At 42.3% G+C, this 15828-nt stretch overlaps 4 protein-coding genes across 6 annotated transcripts; 2 read left to right on the top strand and 2 right to left on the bottom strand.

The window, feature by feature from the left end:
* The first annotated feature begins 111 nt into the window (after positions 1-111).
* On the top strand, positions 112-4003 carry LOC134179905 (1-aminocyclopropane-1-carboxylate synthase-like protein 1). The gene is made up of 13 exons (XM_062646925.1): positions 112-245; positions 322-381; positions 493-560; positions 689-758; positions 824-890; positions 951-1123; positions 1179-1279; positions 2556-2645; positions 2703-2748; positions 2802-2943; positions 3013-3155; positions 3283-3436; positions 3497-4003. The coding sequence occupies exons 1-13, from the start codon at positions 138-140 to the stop codon at positions 3757-3759; spliced, it is 1485 nt and encodes a 494-aa protein (XP_062502909.1). The 5' UTR covers positions 112-137; the 3' UTR covers positions 3760-4003.
* Positions 4004-5489: 1486 nt separating this feature from the next.
* Positions 5490-8814, bottom strand: LOC134180011 (uncharacterized). 2 transcript variants are annotated; one of them, XM_062647069.1, is made up of 9 exons: positions 8730-8814; positions 8524-8651; positions 8257-8457; positions 7586-7674; positions 7236-7520; positions 6988-7150; positions 6798-6926; positions 6354-6733; positions 5490-6283 (listed from the first exon to the last, which is right to left on the bottom strand). In XM_062647069.1, exons 1-9 carry the CDS (start codon positions 8741-8743, stop codon positions 5783-5785), a joined length of 1890 nt encoding a protein of 629 aa, XP_062503053.1. In that variant the 5' UTR covers positions 8744-8814; the 3' UTR covers positions 5490-5782. The 2 variants fall into 2 exon arrangements, with proteins under 2 accessions (XP_062503053.1, XP_062503054.1); XM_062647070.1 differs by having other exon boundaries at positions 8524-8648; positions 8730-8787.
* Positions 8815-10748: 1934 nt separating this feature from the next.
* LOC134180006 (diacylglycerol O-acyltransferase 2-like) lies at positions 10749-12549 on the top strand. 2 transcript variants are annotated; one of them, XM_062647062.1, is made up of 4 exons: positions 10749-10965; positions 11060-11907; positions 11986-12185; positions 12245-12549. In XM_062647062.1, exons 2-4 carry the CDS (start codon positions 11243-11245, stop codon positions 12397-12399), a joined length of 1020 nt encoding a protein of 339 aa, XP_062503046.1. In that variant the 5' UTR covers positions 10749-10965; positions 11060-11242; the 3' UTR covers positions 12400-12549. The 2 variants fall into 2 exon arrangements, with proteins under 2 accessions (XP_062503046.1, XP_062503045.1); XM_062647061.1 differs by having other exon boundaries at positions 10749-11907.
* Positions 12550-13428: 879 nt separating this feature from the next.
* Positions 13429-15381, bottom strand: LOC134180103 (peptidase M20 domain-containing protein 2-like). The gene is made up of 2 exons (XM_062647189.1): positions 15047-15381; positions 13429-14542 (listed from the first exon to the last, which is right to left on the bottom strand). Exons 1-2 carry the CDS (start codon positions 15378-15380, stop codon positions 13665-13667), a joined length of 1212 nt encoding a protein of 403 aa, XP_062503173.1. The 5' UTR covers position 15381; the 3' UTR covers positions 13429-13664.
* Between the last annotated feature and the right edge of the window lie 447 nt (positions 15382-15828).

Raw genomic sequence — 15828 nt, 5'->3', positions numbered from 1 at the left:
CTAAAATTGGCAACGTACTAACATTAATTTATCACTAACCAACTAACTGACCATCTATGACTTACCGAGGCTGCGCTAAGGTTTGGTCTCCGACGTGAGTAGCACGTGACAACCCACCAGTTGAATTGAGTGCGGCAATGTTGTCTGCTCGAGGACGTAAATTGATTGAGACACCTCCCAATGTCTTGTTAGTTGGGTTTAATCTCTGGGATAAGAACCGTTACGACAAAGACTCTAATCCGACTGTAGGACACTCCAGCTGAGTCATTGCGTACATGCGCGTACACATTTAGTTAACGGCACTTGCCGCGTTCGTTCTAGGGAATAATAAATCTTGTTACAAGTGAGAACAAGCTGGTATTCGACGTTCTAAAGAATAAGGTAAGCATGCGTAGGCGTGGCCTCAGCCACAATGTAATTTTTGATTGATGTGTGCAAAGTTAGTCTAGAGAAATTGTTAAGGGATAACAATTAGTTTATTTAAATCAATAGATAAATGAAGAAGGCATGTTTGAAGACATGCCAGAAGAATATTCTCAGTATTTTGGGGGCTTACAGAGGTGAGCAACATTTGTGGCTGATTAATTATGATTAATTAATTAATTAACTAAACAACTACTGTTATTGACATATATATATATATATATATATATATAATATTGTTATTTATTTCTGTGCCAAACTGTAGGTTCAACCAGCTTGTTGCAGAGTTCCTTACTGAAAGAATGAAAACTGTGAAGCCGATTGATGCAGCAAACGTGATTTAAATATTTTGTATTTTTACAGTGAGGCGTGTACAGAGTGCTCTATTATATTTATTTAGATCGTGTCGATGAATGGTGTCACGTCTATTGTGGCCGCTCTCGTGCAGGTGATTTGTGATGAAGGAGGTATGCACAGCCATGGATATGCTTAATTAGCCAACAGATTGAAGAGTGAATTTACTATAGATTCTATTCTCATTCCGACTCCGTTTTATTCTGGTTTCTTGGGTGATCTTGGCGTCATTCCTCGTGTCAAAGCATGTCCTGTACATCTCTCCAGTCAGTGTGGTTTGAGCAGAAATTCTTGGGAGCTGACTGTTGATGCACTCGAAGAGGCATTAGTGCAAGCAAAGAAAGAGGTGGTGTTTGTACTTTATTTATTATGTCAATAGTGCAAACAATTTATTGGTTTAGGGCGCTAATGTTCGTGCGTTGCTTCTTACTACTCCTAATAATCCGTTGGGCTGTGTGTACAGCAGAGAACAGCTTGTATCGTATATGAACTTTACTAAGAGGTTAGCCTTATTTACTCTCTGTGTTTTAATGTGATTATTTAATTAATGAAAACGATTGTTTAGTTGTTTCCTTTTACTATTTAATAAGGTAAGTAATAAGATCAACAGTTACTTGTAGTATTATAATGTTTGTTTTATGAATGCAGCTACAGTAGGATGTCACTTATCCGAACACTTATTCCCTGACCTGTTCATGACTCTGAATCGTCCAGATAACTGAAGCCTACTAAGTCTACAGTTTGTCCTTGGGTTTCACGATGTCACACACGGTCGATTTAGCAATTCCATAGTCTTCACCAATATGAGAGTAGCTCCAGTCTTCTGCAGCTTTTGGTGCAAATTTTCTTCTATGGAAGAGAACGACTAGTTTTTGCTTCTTCTTCTGTAGCTTTGGGGTTTTTACATTTTCATATCACGGATGAGAACTACATGTGTACTCTTATGCTCATATGCATTACTGTTTTGTGCGTGCAAAGCTAGAGTGAGTCCAAGGCACAGGTCGTCTAGTAGACCGATGCGTTTGGTTAACTGGTGTTTGGATAAGTGACATACTGTATTTGTATTAATATTGTAGGATTATGTAAACTGACTGACTCCACTGATCTGAGTAATCTAATTATAATTTTTTGTTGCTTGTATGTGGCAATGGTCTGCATGGCTTTGCTTGCAAGAAAACGTGTGCAAAAGTGTGCACATAGTAATTTATAGACTTATTACTTCTGTAGGAATACGAGTCAGGTCTGTGGTTGTGGCAAGTTTATGTTTACTAGAGTTGCTATAACTCTATGTATGTACGAATACATATGTATCAAATGTAGGCGTGCAGTACAAAGACTGAAAGACTGAGCAATTGTGAAGACTTTGAATGTAGTATGGTACCAATAATGAGGACATTATTGTATATCATCTAAATAGCAAATAGAGTTGTTTTGTTCATATTGTTTCTGTAATGTATTAGTGTTGGCAGTGAGGTCATTCTGCTAGTTATTGAATTTACTCGGCATAGTTTACATTTGGTTAAAATTTGTAGCATAAGCAAACAATAATTGAAACTATTATTTTGCTTACTTGATATCAACATACAGTTGAGTACTTGGACGTGTATCTACTGCAGGGTTGGTAGGTGTCTGTCTAGATGAGGGTAAAACCAAACCTCTTCTTGACAGGAGATGACATCATCTATTTATTATATTAAGACTGGTAGAAATAAATCTAATGTATTTCCATTTATTTTTATGAGAGCAATGTAAAAGCAGTACGTATCTGTGATTCATAGACATAACCTTCACTGCATCGTCGATGAGATCTACATGATGACAGTATTTGATGAGACCATTGAGCACGTTAGTGCTCTCAGTATTGAGCAGTATGCATTCGTATATGCTGTAAATTTTTCGTGACGATGTACAGATCTATTTTTCAGCCCTCCTGATCCTGAACGATTACACGTTTTGTGGGGTTTTAGTAAGGTACTGGAAAGGTTACTCGGTGTAGTTCTTTGTTTAGCTTATCTTGTTGTTAGGACTTTGCCGTATCTGGGTTTCGAAGTGGAGTTGTGCTGACGGAAAGCAGAGACGTACTCGAAGCCTTGAACCAAATGGGTCTCTTTTTTAGTCAGTCGACATTGGCTCTGTGGTTGCTTAGCAAACTCTTGAGTGATAAAGGTTACATGCTCTATTTCATTATTTATTTCTTAGCGGTTTGATGGACCGTTGTGCATTTGTTTATTGTAGACTGGCTGGATAGGGTTTATTTTCCAACGAACCGGGTTCGTCTTAGAGCCCACTATGACTTGATGACGCGATTTCTTGATTCAATGAGTATTCCATATGTTGCAACAGGCACTGGTCTATATGTGTGGTGTGACCTATCTCGTGTATGAGCATTTATTACGGCACACACACACACACACACACACACACACACACACACACACACACACACACACACACACACACACACACACGCACACAGTCAGTATGCATATTTGTATGTATGGATAGTATATGCGAGAGAAAACGTTCGAGGAAGAGGATCGAGTATGGAAGGCTTTGTTGAAGGCTGGTGTTCTTGTAGCTCCAGGTGTTGGCTTCATGTGTGCTGAACCAGGCTGGTTTAGAATTATTTTTTCTATTCCAAATGACAGCCTTGAAGTCGGTATGCATACCTCAGCTTGCATTTGTGCTTTAGTGGTGTGAAAAGGTGTTTTGTTTACAGCGTTTGAGCGCATGAGGTCTTGTCTCTGTGAGCTAACAGAGTCTGAATGTGGTATGTTTGATCAGGTATTGAGCGTGCCTGCTGTTGAAGAGGATCTGGCGTCTGCTGTTGTATCAGTGTCGGTTGCTGGACAAAGTGAGGGTACCGATGAGAGTTTGGAAGATTTGGTTTTATTGCTTAAACGGAAAATTGCAGAAACGGATTGGCTAGAGCAGCAGACAGCTGCTCTAAATGAAAGTAAGTCTGATGGACATGGACAGTAGTAACTATTGGGAATAGGTACTTACAGAGTACTGTGGTATACACACTGTTTGCCTTGTTAAAAATGATTTGCCAGATCAATAGATTTATTTAGTGTATTTCTCTAGGCAGCTGTCGAACTAACTGATGTATGTAACTGTCTAACTTCGACTACTAGCTGTCAGTGTCCTGTTTTATATCAGCTGCTTTAAGGATAATGCTATAGATGTGCTAAGACGTCATTGTTTCAATGTTGGTAATCACAGTTGAAGTGTGTTATTAGACTCATGCCCAGTCCTCCTTCACGCTAGGTTGCTACATCATGTGCTGTGTGCTGTAGCTGTCACGTGTATAGGTAGGTCCATGTGGTTTCACACAAAGAAGCTTAAGCCAGCAACACCGTGAAACCACATGGATTTATACACACGTGACAACTAGCGCACGTGGTGTCGCAACCTAGCGAGAAGGAGGACTGGGCACGAGTCTAGAATCAGGTCTTTTATCTCTAACTGATTAGTGATGCTTTGGTTCCTGGTGATGATAGAATAGAAGTGTGAGTCCTGCAGACAGTGGGACTGCAGCCTACAAGAGACTCTTGTGACCAACGTGGGTCACAGCTTGATCAGCATGCATATATGTCAGCCAAGTGCGCTCAATGCTCATTGTTATGTATGGAGGCACTAGGTTTATTTTATTTGGAGAAAGGCGGGAAATCCAAGCCTAAGCAAGGATTCTAAGCAAAGTTGCAGTCAAATGTAAGTGAAATTACGAGGTTTGAATTCAAACATTAGCATCCTGGCCTTGTAAGCAAGGAACAGACCAAGTTACTTCTATCACTTTAGTTGCAATCTCAGTACGTGTATAGCTTATTGATTCACCATAAACGTTAGACAACTGCATGGTGCTAGAGTATAGCAACAGTTGAACTTCTGTGAGAAAGTGAAACGTTTCCTAGCAAAGGAACAGGTTGAACCTTCATGACAATAGTCGACTCATGCAGCTGAGAATTAATTTACTAAAAGTTGTTAGCGATTATATAAACCGCAAGGATACCACTAACTCTTGATGAACTTGTTGAAATCAGTGAAGTCACCAAGCTAAATCTCTCATCAATAGAGGATCGAGCTTGTTTCCAAATTTGATTCTTTGTCTTGTCGTCATAATACAAGAACTGAGAATCATAAATGGAATCTGCTTGAATTAGCAAGTTAATTAAGACAGGCTGTTGGTGCAACTCTGCGTGGACATTGTACAGTACATGCAATATCATTATCTCATTGCCTGTCTGTTTGCAAGTATACATACAGTACGTGTCACAACTAAGTTCAAGATAACTTTCCCTGTCGCCAACATTACGTTCTTGAAGTTGGTGCATTGACAGTACATTATCTAGCTTAGCCATTGGCGTGATTAGCTAATTAGCTGCATGTAGAAGGGAGAGGCACGGCTATACGCGCGAGCTAAGTAGACACGGTTGGTGTGGTCAAAGAGTTAATTCATTAACTGGAATTTTTTACCAGGCTAAAGTTAGATTCGCATAATGGATGTCTCTTTATAGGCACAAATTAAGAAAGGGAGTAGTCTATTCACATATCAAGCATTTAGTGCCGTTGGACAGTTTGTAGTGTCAAGTACTACGATAGTAGTGAAAGTACCCAACTATCTACTCTATATAGGCACTAACACTGAGATCCATTATGTTTCCTTAAATTGATGCAGTTGTATCTGACACTGGAAACGTGAAGTTTGACCAATTGTGTCTATGTTTTCTACAGTTCTGTCCTAAGCAGAAAAACCGACCTTCAAAATTTCCCGAAAAGCAAATGTACGTTTCCTATCTAAACTACGTTTTGGCATTGTATTGCCACAGTCTAATACAAAGATGATGAAAAACAAATATTATAAATTGTAGTGTACTAATTGTTCTAAAGTATAATGCACCGTACCTGTTTTTTAATCCATCACGTGTTCCATCTAGATATATTGAATGTCCAAAATCTTTGCATTAACTTTATACACGTATATTCTTTCGTTGTTAAGAAGCGATTAGTGAGGAAGGCTCGCTTTCCACGGTACCACCAAGGTCTCGGAATCGCTGCTATTGAAAAGTTTCTCTAAGAGTGTTTTTGCGTCAAACTGGTAATTGGCAGCAACGGTTTCTTGCTCGTCACCAGACTGTTTGTCTTCTGGTTTCTTACTCGAGTCGCTGAGTGAAACAGTAACTCCAGCTGCGTTTCCTGTCGTTTGTGTGCTGGACTTGGACGGAGTGTCACGGTCATTGCTAGACCTACGTTTCATTGCAGAGATGCTGATTGCATTGGTAGGCCATGCTTTGTCGTGGACGGGTTGTTGCATTGATACATTCTTCATTTCGCTTTCTCTTTTTTCAATTTTCTCCACGTCACCGGATAGAGCTTTACGACGCCCATCTGACTGTGAAATCAGAGGCGAAGGAGCAAACTGGTGGTGCATCGACTGTTCTTCAGTTAAACGACGAGATGAAACAGGATAGACGCGACGTCCGGAAACACCAGGAGCTTGAGGGTTCTAGCAAGAACGAGAACATCGTTACAATTTTTAGATTATGTCGTAGCAGTAGGTGGATGTGCTCACGTACGTGCAATGACGTGGTACCAGTATTGGCGTGTTGATGCTTAACTAGGTAGGTATCAAACTGCAAGTCAATAATATCAGATCCTACGCTTTCCGCAGAGCCATTCAAGAGTCCTGCTGGAGGAGAGGCAAGTCTGGCTTTGTTCAACTCCGGGGTAGCAGAACTAACAACGACGGATGGCGTTCGCCTACTGGTTTTGTCTGTTGCTGGTCTCCTCATTTCATCATTCAGGACTATTGTGTTTTTACTAGCTGCCTGTACAACGTCCATGTCCGTGAACGTCTGACCGTATTGTTCCAGTGATGAATTTAGTAACAAACTGCAATCCACTGATCGAGGACGGCTCAGTTGAACTGACCTTGTGGTCACATTTTTTACTCTCTCTATACGACATCGTGGTCTAAATTGCTACGGTACATTGCAGCATAGAGGACGTCAGGCACTAACCTCGTCTGCTGATTCCATCAGGAGCAACACTGAGAACCATCTCACCAACGGTTCCTTTCAGTGTACTGAGAGCTTGACTGTGTGTCATTCCTTTGAGTGGGATCGAGTTGACGGAAATGATTTCGTCTCCTATTTTCAACAAAAACGTGAATGTTATCTAACTGCTAGTCAGCAAAGTAGTCCTGCAAACCTGGCTTCAGGTTTGTCTGTTGTGCTGCAGCACTTTCTGGAATGACGTCTTTCACAAATATGCCGAGATCACCAAATTTACTGTCTTGACCACCAACGATACTGAGCCCCAGACTGCCGCTAGGTGGGCGCGTTAGTTTCACTTGAACAGTGGGAACGGGACTCTACACAATCATGCAATAGTCACAAAATTGCGCACACGCCACTGCGTACTCAATTGAAACTATACAGCAGGGAATACGAAAAGACCTTGACTGAAGATTGACGTTGAAGAGGACGAGGACCGAGACCGTGGTCGCTAACTCGGCGATCAGATCTAGCAGTGGTTCGACTCTCTTTATCTGTAGACTCCAGCAGTTGTTGTCGTTGTAAAGTCGTATCAGATAGTACTGATGTTGTTTGATATGTATTCGGCGTGCTCTCGGTAGGAGAAAAAACTCTCTCTCTTTCACCGTCACTCCTCGAGGACGTTGGCTCGTCATTTCTCGAATAGGTGATGCTCTCGGGCACTAATTCTTCTACAGTTTCTGTTATCTGACAACGAAGCAAAAGCAGCCGCAATTAGCCAAGAACATTATTTATGGTCAGAGAAACGTTACTAGTTCATTTTCTCCACGTGAGAGAAGGATTGGATTGCTGGCCGACAAACCTTTGGGAAAGCTGGCGAAGCCGTTGGCGGGAGAGGGTGCTGGATAAATGGAGGCACAGTACAGTACAATGCATCAGTACAAACTCGGAATACATCCGTCTTTATTAAAATCTAGAGTGACTGGTCAAAAGTTTGAAACACTATCATCTTGGTTATGTTTTGGTTCTTCAAGAGACACTCTTTTGTCCCTGTCACTGAAGTCACTCCTGAGTAATATGTGTATCAGTAACTTCATTGATTTTGAAGTTTCATGCGTTTTGGATAGCTTTTAGAATGGGCAGGGCATGGAGTTGACCGCTGAAGAGCGTGCTGTGGTTGTTGGCATGGCAAAGGGAGAGCTACTGTTACCAAGATAGCAGACTCCAGAACCAGAGGACAATGGCAAAGCGATTGTCACAGCTTTGGCAACAGCAGATACAAAAGCCCATTATGCAATGAGAAGACAACAAAAAGAAAACTTAAATCGTTATGTTACATGCAAAGGACGGCAAGCTCGGAAAAAGCATTTATCGGGGTTGCTGTTGCATGGTTCAGTGGGTGCACCTAAACTATTGGCCAGTCACTGTAGTTCAATTAACTTAATTAACAACTAACTCACCGGATATGTATTTTCACTCTCACCTTTTATGACACTTGACGAAATCGTTCTGCTTGTCGTCGCTTGAGTAGGTGCGGCCGTTGGAAACGACACCGAGCTACGACGCGACGAAGAAGTACTCGCACACTTCTCTCCCGATACGACTTCCTCCACAACATCCAGAGGAATGTCCGACTGAGCAGACGTACTGCTGGCAGCAGTAGACCACACTCTCTTGTCTCTCCCTACCAGAAGACTTAATTAAAAGTTCACGCACAGCACAACACATGCCGGTGGTACTAAAAATTTACGTTGTTTTCGTTGCTGCCAGTACAAGAGCGAAGTTACCAGCAAGCAAAAGGCTAAGGTCGATACGACACTTGCTGTGGCTACTACAGCGGCCGATGGACCGCAGTCACACTTGCAAGAAGCGCAGCTGCTAGAGGCAAACCAAGGAACACTCGTTAGTCACGCCTCCGAACTTATCGACACCTAGCCGGAGCAGTACTATACAGACCTCTCAGCTGACATTTGCCAATTGTTGGTGGTGACAAGCTGATTGTCCGGCCAGGAAAGAATCGGGCGAAATGGCCTGACTGGCGTGCGATGTACGTTGAGATGCAGGCACGTGATTGGACACACCTTTTTAGCACATCGTGGGAGGTGTTTAGTCACCGCCCGACAAAAGCGAAGAATGTGGCTGTAACGAAGCTACATGGTGGAACACAAAAGTCGGTTGTTCTCACCATCTCATTGTTCTAACGTGTTCGTAGACTAACAGACCAACATTGCTACCTGGCGCGCGCGCGCGCGTGTGTGTGCGTGCGTGCGTGTGTTTGTGCGTGTGTGCGTGCGTGCGTGCGTGTGTTTGTGTTTGTGTGTGTGTGTGTGTGTGTGTGTGTGTGTGTGTGCGTGTGTGCGCGCGTGCGTGCGTGCGTGCGTGCGTGCGTGTGTGTTGAAACAGTATTTCTGGAGAGTCTACTAAAATGCAAAGTATTAGACCCAAAAAATTGAAGATTATGGTTGGCTGGACTCAAGCAATTTGCAATACAAGCAAAGCTGTAATTGAGACATTCACCGCCATTGTTGCCAATTACATTCTAAATGGCTTCTTTCTCTAAGTCAGGTTTTGAAGCAGCCACTAGATTAAAACGTCACACTTTGAATATTACTTATACTGTGTAACATAAAAACTGCATGGTTTTGTCTGCTGCATATGCTAGACATAATATACAATACTGTATTACCCCCTAGTAGGGCAGGGGCTCTTATTACAACATTTGGTACTTCTGTATGTGCATTTGTACAGTGTTGTTAGTGAATAGGGCAGAAGCCGTGTATTTCCCTGGAGGATCACAGACAAAGGAAAACGTCACTGATAGTTCTGATGAAAGATTGCAGCATTTCTAACTGATGCGCATGTACAGAGCAGTTGTCACTGACAATTTATGTGTGAAGGAAGCAGTCGAACCAGAATCAGATTTAAGGCTATCAGTGATGTCTTCTTGTGTCTTCAATCTTCCAAGGAATTTCATGACTTCTACCCTCTTTCCTAACCACACTGTACAAAGGCACATAGTACCAAATGTTCTTATAAGAGCCCCTGCCCTTCTAGGCGGGGTAATACGTTAGTTGTTTGAACATTGGGTCACTACTAAACACCATCAGTGTTGATGCCCAATTTCTTACACAACACCTTACACATTTCTTTCCAATCTGTCATACAATATGTGAGAACAAGTATAGTAACTGATTGCATCTAAGAAAAATGCAAATTCAACTGCCTAGACCATGCATGAGCTATTGATGTTAAATTTTCAAGGATTAAGAAATGAACAAAATAACGAAATATTCCTTGGAGCAATTTTTATTGTAAATTAACTTAATTAATTAGAAGATTGTTATTGACATCCATTCCTAACTCAATTGGGCGACTAGAGCAGGATAGCATCCAGGTGCGTAGGTAGGTAGACATGTTTTTGCGTATAAAATCCTCTCAATCTATAAGGTCTGGTCTGAAAGGGCTAGGTAGGCGTGCCGCCTGTTGATTTTGAGCAGCACAGACAGCTTTGACTAGGTTGCCAGTCTGTCACGTGCCGATTTTCTCGAAAGTCCAATAAATGCATGAATTCCTGTATGTCTGCACCTTTTATTTAGGTAAATTATTACTGTAAATTAAGTAGCATAGCAGGAGGGTGCTAAACCCTTGGCTGGTAACAGCACAGCTGCTTCACACATATCCTGGCACCTGCTAATTAATTAACCAACGTAAAGAGCGTGAGAAGGGGGCTGAACAGGTTGACTAGCACGTGGGAATTTCGACATCTGGCACGCCAAGTAACATCAGCGAAAACAATGAGCGCATGCGCTGCATTCCAATAGTCCGGTCGTTCCTCGCCCTACAGAGGTACGTACATACTGGTAGGGGCACAGTAGGCATGTTTCCTTAGCACCCATCCTAAGTAGGCGTGCTTTTCGGAGAGAACATCACGTGATACAGTCCCGTTGCTATGCTCGCGCGGTCGGACCACCGAAAGCAAAGGGAGGCCTAGTGTCGAGGCTACTGCTACCAAGCGTGCTAGCTAACTAGCTAGTAATCTAGGGCAGATGTAAAGATTTTCTAACGTGGTAAGAAGACGTAGTACGCGTACGCGCTATTGGACACTCGAGGCCGGTAAGTCGTCCGCAAATTCTTTGTATTGGAGCTCTGTATTCAAAGCGAGAAAGTTTATGTGTCGTACTGGACACTCGAGGTAAGCTCTCGTTTGTTCGTTGCAGTAGGGTAGGTGTACCTAATTGTGGACACTCCCCAGTAATTTGAGTTACAATCGCTGTTTTCTCTGGTAGAATGCACAAAGAGACAGGGAAACATGTATGATATACGCACCAATGTCTAGGCTTCGTAACGGTACTGTTCCTGTACGACTAGAATCGCACAACGTCAGCTAACGCACTAGCACAATATACGGGATAACGTATGTAACCAGCGAACTTGTTTGATCACGTGACTAGACTAGATTAGAATTAGACATGGTGTTTGGTATCGTGTTTGCTCCCCTCAACGTTCCTCTTCACCGTCGGATTCAAACGCTAGCGACGGTATTTGCCGTCTCTACGTTTTTTCTAGGCCACGTTTTGCCTTGGCTCTTCATTGTCGTTGGTCTCGTCTGTCTCCCTGGCTGCGCTCCACTTCTCATCACTTATCTCTTCTGGATATACGTCTGGGACAGAGACACACCTAGCAGAGGAGGCAGACACTTCACCATCATTCGCAAGTTGCCTATTTGGAACTATTTCCGAGATTATTTTCCAGTCCAGTTGGTCAGAACTGTCGCCTTACCGCCTGACAACAATTACGTCTTCTGCTGCCATCCTCATGGAGTAATCAGTGTTGGTCACTTCACAGCGTTTGGTACGGAAGCTGTAGGGTTTAGCAGCCTCTTCCCGGGAATAACTCCCCACCTGCTAACCCTCGACATGAACTTCAGAGCGCCCCTTTTACGGGACTTTCTCATGGCCCACGGGATATGTGCGTGCAACAAGGAAAGCTGCTTGAACTGTTTGCAGTTGGGACGAGGTCATTCTATTGCTATCATCATAGGTGGTGCAGCAGAGTCGTTGGAGGCTCGACCAGAGTCAACAACTGTTGTTCTCAAAAGGAGAAAGGGTTTCATCAAACTTGCTCTACAAACTGGGTACAGTACACACAATTGATAGTAGTAATTAATATCAACTGCATTTTTGATATTAACTATTTCAACTGATTGTACTAGGGCATCCCTGGTTCCCGTCTTTGCCTTTGGTGAGAATGACTTGTTCAAGCAAGTCAGCAATCCACCCGGTTCTTTGCTAAGAAGGGTCCAAACAAGATTCAAGGATACGATGGGGTTTGCCCCTCCTATATTCTATGGCCGCGGTATCTTCAACTACTCCATGGGCCTACTACCACACAGACATCCTGTTTACGTTGTTGGTAAGTAAATCAGTCAGCCAGTGATTACAATGCACTTGGAACAGTTTACAATCTTGTAGTTGGTAAGCCACTTGCTGTGGAAAAGGTTGAAAATCCAAACAGCGATCTAGTAGACGAAATTCATGAACAGTATACAAAGAGCCTCCGGGAACTGTTTGAAAGTCACAAAACACAGTATGGTTTAGATGACTCTGCACAACTTGTCATTGTATGACAGAGTGATACATAAACTTGAATCAATCGACAATCAATGGTCACTGCAGGTATAAAGTTGTTTACTGCTGCTTAAAATCCTCTTTGAATTAGAGGGCAAATGTAAATGGTTGAAAGAACATCAATGGCTGTTGCAGCAAGAGCTTTTGCAGGAATCACACACACACACACACACACACACACACACACACACACACACACACACACACACACACACCAGTGTGAAAAATGAGCCTAGGTAGGACAGACTGAGCCTGGTAGGACATTCTTGTATGGTATTTCATATAACTAAGTGCCTCCCTTATGGCAGCCATTTTGCATGTAATTTTTACAACCAACTTCCAAGGGAGAAATGGTGTTAAAGGCAGCTGAGGTTTTCTCTGGATAAAGCATGCTAGGAGGCACCTAATTTCATGACATTAACAGTTACACCATTGGAAAGACCATCACGTGCTAAGAGACAAGGTTTGCACTATCATATGCGTACAGGTGGATGTTTGTCCAAACACGTCCCAACACTGGTGCAGTATTTGGTCGGACAAACAACACATTTGGTGGGGCATTGTCCTATGTCGTACTGTTATTTTCCACACTGCACACACTGCACGCACACGCACACACACACACACACACACACACACACACACACACACACACACACACACACACACACACACATGCACACACACATGCACACACACACACACACACACACACACACACACACATGCACACGCACACACTGGACACACACACCATGTCTGTCATGGTACACAACTAAAACAGCATTGGTAAAAATTATCTTTATTGTCTACAGCAACTTTAATACTATGTTCCTGGCAATGTGGTTTGTGTCTCCCATATTTTATGGCCGTGCTATCTTCAACTACTCAGTGCACCTACTATTACTACACAGACTCCTGTTCACGTTCTTGGTAGGTGAATCGGCCAGTCAATAATTATGATACACTTTGACTGAACAGAGTATGATCTTGTTTGTATTTGATAAGCCACTTGCAATGGAAAGCCGTTAAGGTTGAAAATCCGAGTGATCTAGTACGTAAACTTCATAAACAGTATACATAGAGCTTTCATGAACTATTTGAAAGTCACAGTTGAAACAGAGTATGGTTTAGATGAATTGGGACAAATTGTTGTAATATGAAAACAACAGTCAAACAACAATCAGCCATCAATGTATGTGTAAAGTCATTTACTGCAGTTATAACGTAGGGTAACAAACTTTTGTTAATATAAAGTCCATGTCTACGAATCCTTGACCTGCTGCTTGAAAGTCTCTTTGATCTTATGAAGGGAGAGTGGGTTGACAAGAACATCAATGGCTGTTGCAGCTAGAGCCTTTGCAGCAATTAGAGTGCGTTCGTGGGCATGGTTGGTGTTTGAAGCAGCCGTAAAATCCCTTGTGTGGTTAATAGCTTTCGACCCAATGCTGTAGTTTGGATGAATAGATGGAACAACATAAGAAACGTTACCCATGTCTGTCGACCCACCCACAGCTGAATCAAGATTATCAGGGAACTGAATTCCTAATTTTTTAGCATTCTCTGTGTACAGCTGTATGAGATCGGTATTGCTTATTAAATTGGAATAACATGTGCCACTTTCAATGTCAACCTTGCATCCTGCTGCCTGTCCTGCTCCACGGAACACTGCCATGGTTTTCTCCTTTAGTGCAGCCAGTTCTCTAGCAGTCGGTGCTCGTACATAATACTCTAGCTCAGCCTTTTCAGGAATAATATTTGGTTTGGCACCACCATTGGTAAAAATGCCGTGAACTCTCCAACTTGGTTTCATCTGCTGTCGGAGCATTGATATGCCATTGTATGCAGATACGGCAGCATCGAGGGCATTGACACCTTCCCAAGGAAAGGCCGCTGCATGTGATGCTTTGCCAGTGTATGTTACCTTGATTTCATCGATGGCATTAAATGCACCAACCGGCAAATCAACAGGACATGGATGAACCATCATTGCAAAGTCGACATCGCTAAAGCAGCCACTTTTAATCATGCTAAGCTTTCCTCCTCCTGCTTCTTCTGCCGGTGTTCCAAGGACAGACAAATGACCTAGTAATGTTTCACTGGCTTCTAGAGCAGCCTTTAGACCAATTCCAGCAGCAGCACCTACGTCACAACAATTTGTTAATGAAATTGTTATTGTAATGTTGCTGATATGGCACTAAAACTTACAGAAAACTCATGTTGTTGATATTGTGTAAGCCAAACATGCTGACAGACTTGTTCAGAACACTTCAAATATTTTCCAGAATACAGTGACAGACGGGAAGAAGAACTGACTGACTACCAAACATTGATATTATGGCATACCGTTAGTACAAGTAAATCAATTAAGATCAGAGTTTGATAAGAGCAGATGGATAGATTTTTTCTCTGAAAATGAGGAGGTATGTAGGGATTGGAAACAGAACAAGTTTTACATAGGAAATGGTGACATCATCCAGTGTCTGCAACTTTACACGTTAACTTAATGTATTTTAATTATTTAATTTATTAATTAATTAACAGTAATAATAATAATTAATAGTTAATTTATTAATTAACTAACGTGCAGTTCTATACTGACAACACAATAGCACAGTGTACAAATTTAATTTAGTAATTGATCACCTGCCTCTGCAATCAGATTGTGACCGCACGCGTGACCTATCTCTGGTAGTGCGTCGTACTCGCAAAGGATGGCAACATGAATGCCTTCTTTTTGCCCAGCTGTGGCTCTGAAAGCTGTAGCGAGTGTGTACTGCTCATCTACGCAAAACCCGTACTGTTTTAGGAGACACGTAAGCAGCGCGTGAGCCTCGTGTTCCTCAAACGCCAGCTCCGGTTTTCTCCATATTGTATCGCTTACACGCAGTAAATCTGCTGCGGCACGATCTATGGCATCGTAGGCGATCTTCTTCAGACTTTCGGTAGACATGGTAGACGTAGGCTGTGCCGTACGCATGTGCTCTACACCTCACGTGCACGTGCAACGTACGTGGTATTGCATGGCAGGTATGTACATGTACACGGTTAGAGTATGAAACTCCAGGCGAATATTGTGCCTCAATGTCTACAGCTGCAGTACTAAAATGATGGTGAATCAATGCCCCAATTGCAATTTCTCTATGTCTAGTGCATGCTATATATATATATATATATATATATATATATATATATATATATATATATATATATGGGCAGGTCCAGCAGGATTTTAGATTAGTCGTTGCTGTTGCAGTTAGTGGTGTAAGCAAGCAGCATGCAGTTCTGCGTTCTGGTTATTTCATTCAAATTCAGAATATACGCACACACGCATGCACGCGCGCACACACATACACAACAACAACAACAACAACAACAAACACTGGAAACGGTCAAGGCCTTCTAATGACCAAAGCAGCTATTAAGCC

Source organism: Corticium candelabrum, chromosome 5 (assembly GCF_963422355.1).
Source record: "Corticium candelabrum chromosome 5, ooCorCand1.1, whole genome shotgun sequence".
Taxonomy (NCBI): Eukaryota; Metazoa; Porifera; class Homoscleromorpha; order Homosclerophorida; family Plakinidae; genus Corticium; species Corticium candelabrum.
Note: the sequence above shows the minus strand (reverse complement) of the source record. Positions and strands in the feature narration are given on the sequence as shown.